The sequence below is a fragment of the Sorex fumeus genome, unplaced genomic scaffold (genome assembly GCF_029834395.1).
Source record: "Sorex fumeus unplaced genomic scaffold, SorFum_2.1 ptg000003l, whole genome shotgun sequence".
In the NCBI taxonomy this organism is placed as follows: domain Eukaryota; kingdom Metazoa; phylum Chordata; class Mammalia; order Eulipotyphla; family Soricidae; genus Sorex; species Sorex fumeus.
The window spans coordinates 19,409,620-19,418,362 of record NW_026606060.1 but is presented as its reverse complement, the minus strand read 5'-3'; the positions used below and the strand labels follow the sequence as shown (position 1 = coordinate 19,418,362).

The 8,743-nt window shown below is 39.2% G+C and overlaps 1 protein-coding gene across 1 annotated transcript in view; it reads right to left on the bottom strand.

Moving 5' to 3' along the window:
- Positions 1 to 2,350: 2,350 nt before the first annotated feature.
- The window catches only part of KDM3A (lysine demethylase 3A), a 53,775-nt gene continuing 47,382 nt past the window's right edge, over positions 2,351 to 8,743 (bottom strand). Inside the window, exons 22-26 of the mRNA XM_056116400.1 lie at positions 7,170 to 7,289; positions 6,954 to 7,093; positions 4,727 to 4,903; positions 4,514 to 4,648; positions 2,351 to 3,067 (exon numbers count right to left, since the gene is read on the bottom strand). Coding sequence (XP_055972375.1) covers positions 2,987 to 3,067; positions 4,514 to 4,648; positions 4,727 to 4,903; positions 6,954 to 7,093; positions 7,170 to 7,289 — 653 coding nt within the window. The 3' untranslated portion in view covers positions 2,351 to 2,986. The remainder of the gene's footprint in view (positions 3,068 to 4,513; positions 4,649 to 4,726; positions 4,904 to 6,953; positions 7,094 to 7,169; positions 7,290 to 8,743) is intronic.

Genomic DNA, 8,743 nt, shown 5'->3' with positions numbered 1-8,743 from the left:
ATCCTGCTTTTGGTGTTGACTCTAAAAAATGTTACACCATAACCCTAGGTCACCTACATTTTGCTATGTTCTCTTTGGGGAGTTTTAAGTTTTATGCATTTTCCAGTTAATTCCTATAAAAGGAAGGTCTGCATCTGGAATTTTTAAAAAAATATGAATGTCTAGTCCCTCCAGAGCCATTTGCTGTAAGTAAACTTTGTTCAGTTGTATTGCCCTGCTTTTTTGTCAAGGATCAGTTGATTGTACTGATTTATTTTTGGGCTCTATTCTGTTCCATTAATACAGTGTTTATTCTTTCACCAATTCCAGTCTTGAATTATTGTAGCTTTACAGTAATCTGGAAATTGTTGGGGTGAGTCCTCTAACTTTGTTGTCCTTTTTTTGTTTTGCGGCCACACCTGGCGATGCTCAGGGGTTACTCCTTACTATGCTCTCAGGAATCACTCCTGGCAATGCTTGTGGGGTTATATGGGATGCTGGGAATTGAACCCAGCGTGGCTGCTTACAAGGCAAGCACTTTACCTGCTGTAATCCCAAATTTATTGTTGTTGAATACTGTATTAGCTATTGTTTTGAGTGTTGACTCTATTAACTTTTTAATTCATTTGTTTACATTTTTTACTGTGGTTGTTTCTATCTTTCAACCAAGATGGGAAGAACAAGATAGTTTTATATTGCCTTTATCTAGCAAGTTTATTGTGAAAGGACAATGAATTTAAAGGTTGCTTATAATCCCATGCATTTTGTTATGTAGGTAATCAAACTTTAATTAGGAAGATGGACCGTAATTTTTGCTTAAAATAAAGAAAAACAGGTTTCAAAGTCTTTCATGTCCCAGGTTTGTTTATCAAGGCAGATTTCTTCGATGATGTTAAAAATATTGATTCTCTGAGCAATTTCTGAAATGTGAGCAATTTCTGAAATCCTGTCTGAGCCACAGGAGGAAATATTAAAATGAGAGCACTGATTTATCCAGAATCTGTAAACTTTAACACATTGATGCTGTGCTTAAGTTTGTATTAAACCACATTCAAGTATGAGCCACCGGTGGTATGCACTGTGTTAACATGTTGTTACGGCAGTTGAAGGTTTTTGTTGACTCTCGCTGCTGGTGGCTTTTGTTTTTATAGCGTTGAAATGGTTTGTGAGTTAATAGCCCTTGGAACTAGTGCCATCCAAGAGAATTCAAGTATTCCTATTCTTTTGGCTTAGGGAGATTTGTTTTGGTGGTGCTGGGAAGTGAATCAAAGGTCTCATACACACAGGCAGTGTGCAGCTGCTGAGTCACACTGTGACCCCAGGCTTAGAGAGACTTCTAAGCAGCACTGCCGATTCTCCTTGAAGATCTGTCAAAAGGAGTATGTATGTCTGGTAGACTTAAGAGGTAGGGAAGACACTTTCACTAACACAGGCAGATATTTCTATTTATTTTCAGAAACTTTAGTTTAGAAATTCATCTGTTAATGGTATTAGCTTGAAGAAGACTAACATTAAGCACAATTTTAAGAGCATATTAGGGGCCAGAGTGATAATGTAGTGCGTAGGGCATTTGCCTTGCACATGGTCAATCTGGATTCGATCCTTGACATCCCATATGGTCCCCTGAGCACCACCAGGAGTAAGTCCTGAGTGCAGAGCCCAAAGTAAGCTCTTAGCACTGCTGGGTGTGACCCAAAAAACAAACAAACAAAAAAGCATATTAGCAAAAACTTAGGCTTTATACTCTGTACTGTAGAACCATAGAAATCAGTAAGTTGTGAAAAAGTGGTTTCTCTAAAATGTTTATTTCATTTAGATGTTTTAGATACATTTCTAAAATTTCTATTAGTTTCCTTTTTGGGGGGTGGGATTTGAGCTGTATGCAAAGTGCTCAGTGATCACTCCTGGTGGGACTCTAGGGGACCTTACAGAAACCAAGTCGACTGTGCGAGGCAGTGCCTACTCTACTATCTCTCCAACCCTCTTATTATTTTCAGAATAATTTAATCATTCTCTAATTTTTTGTTAATTCCTACTTTGAAATTTACTGTGTAATGTGACAAGTTCCACCTGGATGGTGAAAAACTTATTTCCAGATTGACATTGTAATAATGATTCATAAATCACTATGCCCTTTTTAAAAGTTTTTTTGGGGGGAGGAGAGGGTAGAGGTAACACCCAGTTGTGATCTGGGAATCCAAAGTTGAACCTGGGGCTCACGCATGCAGAGTATGCACTTTCACCCCTTCTTTTGAGCTCGCTCCCCAGCCTGAGAGTTGTTTCCGGAGTCCTTATGCCTGCAACATTTATAACATTTAATAAAGGATGTGCTGAAAATCCTTCAGGAAAATGCCAATAAACCGAGTCCAAATAGTATATGAATACTTTAATGCAAAATGCGTAACACTTAAAATTAGCAAAGCTTCATTTAAATTAAAATTCCACTTAACTAAAAAAGATGGTTAACCCCAAGAATTGTACAGTAGTTGATTTCTGCTATTATAATGCCAGTCCTAATGCAGTCTCTATTAAGAACTGCATCATTAGCTGTCATTTCCTCCACTGCTCTTCTGAATCCTAAGGGACTGGGGAGAGAATACTCAGACAGACATAAAACAAAATACAACCAAATAGAACTGCGCAGTAATTCCTAATAGTTATAAACCCATTTTGACTAAGCTGTTCAGTGAAACAGCTGGGGAATAACCACAGGCATTGTTCCAGAGCTGATAAGAGAATTTTTTGTTTTTTACAGCTTGGGAGAAGTTCTGCACTAGTCACAGTTTAAGGATGCATATTCCGTAAATAGTTACTACATATACACATTAGTGTCTGTAAACACTAGAAATATACATTAGACAAGTACCCTCACCAGCTGGGTACAGTTTAAAAAAGAAGATGAGGTAACATGAATCTCAAAGTCCACAGGAATCCTGCCTGAAGAATTTGAACAGCTGCCAGTAATTCACTTCCAATGTGCAGGGGTGTTAAGGCGTCACTCGGACCTTTAGGGCCGGCCGAAACTAGATTCACTGGCTTTCAGCATAGCAACAGCATCTTTCACTGCATGGTAGATAACATTCTTTACCTAAAATATGGATGAAAACATAGTTCACTGTTAAGTCTAAAATCTGTCACTAAGAATAGACTGAAATTTCCCCTATAATTAAGAAGTGTTCCAGTATGGGCTGGAGCAATAGTGCAACAGGTAAGGCACTTGGCTTTGCAAGCAGCTGATCCGGGTTTGATCCCTAGAACCCCGTATTCCCTGCCTGGAGTAACTTCTGAGCTCAGAGCCAGAAATTAGCCCTGAGTATCTCCAGGTTTTGCCCAAAAAAACAAAACCAAAAATTGGTACACCTTAGAAATAACTGCAGGTTTGCTTTCCACTATAGTAAAGTGACTACTCACAAAAAGAAGAATCACACAAAATTTTTAGTTTCTCGGTACATGTAAAATTTGTTTAAAATATAAACATATATTTTATATAAAATAAATGACAGCATTATCTGTACATACTTTAAAAATACCTTATTGCTGAAAAAAAGATGTTATCTGAGCCTTCAATGAACTATAATCTTTCTGCTGATGTTAAGCAAGAAGCACAATAAAGGAGGCTTATGACTACGTCGGAGAGTCTACTGAGCTCTTTTTGGCCAGTGTTTCAAAGGTATTTTATTAAAAAAAAATTTTTTTTAAACAAAAAATTTAATGTACAAAAAAAGCCACAGAATTATAATTGGCTAGAGCTTTGTTAAACTCCAATATTAAAATGAGTATAAAAATGCCAATTTATGTGAAAATTGTTACATCTGATTGTGGGGATCTTAAGTCCTTGTCTAAGAATTTATTAAGCTGTTAGTTGCTAGTTGAGTCATCTGTGTTACTGTTTTTGTTTGTTGAATTTAGTCAAACTTCAATGTTACTGTTACTTTTTCATCTAATTTGGTGTGCTCCTATTGGAAATTCAGTATCGAAGAATAAGGAGGTAGCAGGTAGCACGCAGCAGCAAAACAGTCCAGAGTTGAGGATTTCTGGTCTAGATCAGTGAGTCAACATGGCAGTGGCTATGGGAGGTAGACATGGCTGCCAGGACTTCCTTCAGTTCCAAGGCATTTTTAAAACCTATGCCTCAGATGAACTTGAAATTCATTTTCCTTCCTGGCCCTCTATGAATCCCAAAGATTCTGATATGCCCTTCCCAAGGTTTCTAAGAACACTGCAGCTCCAACCGTCTTTGTTTAAACAAGGACCCTGTTATGGCAGCTGAGCTGGGATCAGAAATCAGATTTATTAATCTAATTTCTCTTCAGGGATAGTTCTTACAGAGCTCCAATGGTATCAAATAGTACCAAACCAGGGTGAGTTCCTTTAGTCTACTCCTCTTCTGCCAGTAGACAATGCTACTAGAGATGTTTGGTCAAGCAATTAAGTTTATCAATTCACCGTTGATGTGTGATATGGCCAACTTCACCTAATCTTTACGAGGTCAGTGGTATACTGTGAAACCAGAGTTAGAAAGTGCAAGTTTTACCTGCAATTTATCTTCATGATTGGTGTGAGTCTGTGACAGATATCGGAATTCCTGAGTAAGCCAAAAGCAATGTTTAACATGCTCTGGAGAAACAAAATCTTCAGCCACTTTAATACAGCTATATAAGTTATGAACCTGGAAAACATCAAGCCACATTAATAAAACATGTACAGAAAATTCGTAACTTAAGGAATAGAGAATAATGGTTCTTGCCTGGTGTGGAGCTCCTGCTGGGATAAATACCACGTCCCCAAGAAACTGTACAATAGCCCAGCCTTGAACTCCATATTCTTGATGAAGACGCTTTCTTAGCGATCGGTCTAAATACCAACTCTGGTCATGAATAGGATCATGATCTGCTGGGTTTTCTTGGCCTTGTTCTTCTGATACCTAGAATATGTAAAAAATATTATGATATGATGCTGCGACCTAATGAGGGCCCCAACGCCCACTAAACAGCAGTCAGCTTTTTTCAAAATAAGTGCCCCTGATGATAGAAATATAGTATGCAAAGATATTAAATGAACGAAACAAAGACTCAAAAAAAAGTTAAAAATAGGTTTTAAATGTGCAGCTTGATGTGATGTCTTTGTATATATCTTTGTATAATGTCTAGATTACTTAAGAGACATATAAATGAAACCACCATTGTACAGCCAAAATAATGTATATATAAGAGAGTAAGAAATTCTCTAATTTCTGTGGTATCTATAACTTACTAGAATCCTCTACAGGAGGGTTAGAGGAGAATTCCCCCCAACCCCCCGACTTCTACATGTAGAAGGGTCTTAGCTGTGCTATACATTCAACGTCCGTGGACTAAATCAGGAAGGTTCCCAGTGCTCACATTAGATTTCAGGCTTTCTGCAGTTACTGTTTCCAAGCAGACTGGTAGCCTGCCTCAAGGGGGCAGATAGAGAAATGTCATCAGGGAATGACTTCATTCACTGAAAGACGTGGATTCAGTCACGGTGGAAAATGGAAGCTATTTTTACCTTATTGCAAGCAGATTTTGTAATATGTTTCTGTATGCAGTCTTTGCTTTCCAAATGGGGTTTACTCTTAATACCCGGCCCTCTCTCCAGTTCTAGCCCTGCATTTCCCAGTACCTGGCTCTCTCTACCTCACTAGGTAAGTCATTTACCACTGTGCCTCAGTTTACTCAGTAGTTTGCCATTAGACTGTGAGCTCCTTGAGAGACTGTCTCTTAATCATTGTCATACCCAGCGCCTTGCACCATGAAAAGTGCTCAATAAATGTTGAAACAACAATAACAACAAATAGGTTTTTTTTTTTTTTTAAAAAGGTCATTTCCTGAAAAACCATGCTGAGCATATTTTTGTAAATACTGTATTTGGTCAATATTTGGGTCTGGACTTTTTATTAGAAGTAGACTCAAGTTTCTTACAATTAGTTGTGAGGGGATGGTGAGACAGCAAAGTGGGTAAGGTGCTTGCCATACATGTGGCCCAACCCAAGTTCCATCCCCAGCATCTCATATGATCCCTGAGCCCTGCTAGGAGTGATACCTGCACACAGAACAGGAGTGAACTCTGAACACTGCTGGGTGTAGGCTCAAAGATACCCCCAACCTCACTCCCCTCCCAACCTCTCCAAACAGTCCAAAGTAGTTGTAGTTGAAGCTTATTAGATGTCGTATCTGAGAGCACACATTAAAATATGGTAACCAGCAAGCTTTCTGGAAGAATCAGTCCTTAGCCAGAAACATTTCTATTCATACAAATGCTGGTTAAGGCATACTCTATTATAGGAGTGTTCATAACTACTTCTCATTTAAAAAATGGAGTATTTGCCATAGATACCGGAAATGAAAACTGCACCCTCAGTGGACAACAAAGTCAAAACAAGTACTCCCATCTTTTCAGTTTCCTAGATCTTCCACATACAGTACTGAGAACAATCTGGAAATCTGGAATCTAGAAAACTCTGCATTTCTCTCCAATGATCCTTTATAATCTAATAGCCACAAGTTGGGCCTCAGGCCTTCCTGACCTTCTAAGTGATGTAGAAGGTTGGACAAAACCAACAGGACCATAGTAATTCTTTAAGAGCACAGTCATCAAGGATTAGGGAATGATGCTTCATAAAGCTCTGCAGTGCTAAGATTTTCAAGGCAGTAAAAACAAACATGTTTCTCTGAAGTGATCAGAACTAAAGTGAAAGTTGATCATAAAAATTACCAAGTGAACTATCATACAAAACACAAAAAAAGAAAAATGATTCTCCTTAGAGGTGTGAACTTAATTAGAAATCCTATTCCTTAGCAGCCAGTGTCAACAGCCCACCCAATTCAACATGCACAGATTTAATTCCTGATGTTGTAACAATTCACCAAATAACCCAGTTCTTTGAATGTACTAATTTATAATATTGCTATCCTCCAAACCTCTCTCCACATGTCATGGGATAAGCAGTATACCTTTTTAAGGAATTCTCGTATTTTTTCTGTGTCTTTAGCAGCATATATGTGCCAGAGAGCTCCTGGTTTCTCTTTTCCATCAATAAATCGTTTTATTGTGAGTTCATCTGAATCACCATCTTGGATGGTTTTAAGGACTTCTAGAGCAAGAGAGAGTAGACATTAGAACAAAGTGTCTTGCTCAGGGAGGAAGCGTCACTTATACTCAGCACCTACCCTCTTCTTGGTCACACTGTCCTTTGGGGATTCCCACGTAGACCATGACATTAGCTGCATCAGACACATCTAAGTGAAGATTTGTTGTTCCATATTTCCGATCTTCTGGGGTAATTAATCCTGAAATAGAATTATGTTTACTGAAGTGAATTAAGACTGCCACACTCTTTCTTGCTCCTTGGAAGATATTAGTCACAAAATTTTAAAGCTGCTCTCTAGTCATATAAGAGAGGATAACAGTAAATATTTTATTGTTTTAATTTTGAAGAAAACCTATTAAGTATTTCACTTTTTAAAGAAATAACTCAAATATTAGGACTCGTGTTTCTAATGATATGCAAAGCAGCTCTGTGACAGACCCACCTTTTGGGAACCTCTAAAATTCCTGGATGAAACTATTGAAAAAAACTCTTGTTAACAATCAGTGCTCTGGCAAGATGATTCAGAGACCTGTACTGGCAAGACAATCTAGAGACCTAGAAAACCTAGAAGACCTGAGTACTGCCAAAAAGACATTTGCTCAACCAAAGCAGTAATGCCAGCTTTGATTGTCTAGGAGCAAGATATGAAGGTCAGGATCCAGCAGCTACGATGGGGAGTGTACGGGACCAGAGCAATAGTACTATAGGAATGGTGCTTGCCTTGGATATAGCTGACTCTGGCACCATATATGGTCCCCTTGGCTCCACCAGAGGAGTGATGCTTGAGCAAAGAGGAGTAAGGCCTGAGCACTGCCAAGTGTAGTCCAAAAACAAAAAAGATGGAGAGTATACCCAGTCTCTCTCACTTAGGAATAAAGATGAGACCTCAAATGCATCAGTCAACACCCTTCTCGTTTGCTGAACCAAGCTTTGAGATGCCTGATGTTGTAATAATTCACCAAATAACCCAGTTACCTGCTCACAGGTAACAATGAGACATTACCCTCTTACCCCATTTCTTCTAAGTTTGTAGTTCTGCCCCCTGCCAAGCTATTTAAACCAAACAACTTGGAAACTTCTCAGATAACCACTTCTAAACCCCATAGGGGCTGGGATACACCACATGTTGGGGCACATGTTAGGCTTGTGCCCAACCCAGGCGCAATGCCCCCACACCACATCCTAAGCATCCCAAGATGCAGCGATGCAGACACCCAAACATTACCAGGTGTGTTCCCATGCACCTCCAGGGTGATGCTGGCTACCCTGAAGTCTCTTGCATAGGGTACAAGCAGCACTGCATCCTCAGGTCCTGTTACTCAAGTATCACCAGGAGTGGCCCCAGGAGCCCCCAGGCTCCACTTGGGAGAACCCCTTGTTCATCTCCCCCCGAAACACACAAATAAGATTTCTTTAAAGCACAGATAATCACATAGCATTTTATTATCTAGTTTAGTGGAAAATGCCTAAGTTTTATTGTTAAATAAAACCAAAAACCTAGACCCTAAGGTCTTGTCTCCACAAAGCGGCTTTGAAAGGCTCTACTGAAGGGACGCCAACTATAGAATATTCGGCAGACCTAGAACAAGGTTCTTTAAACCGAGTCCTGAGAGAATGGGCAAGGGGAAGTCTGCCTGCCATGTTTCTTCACAG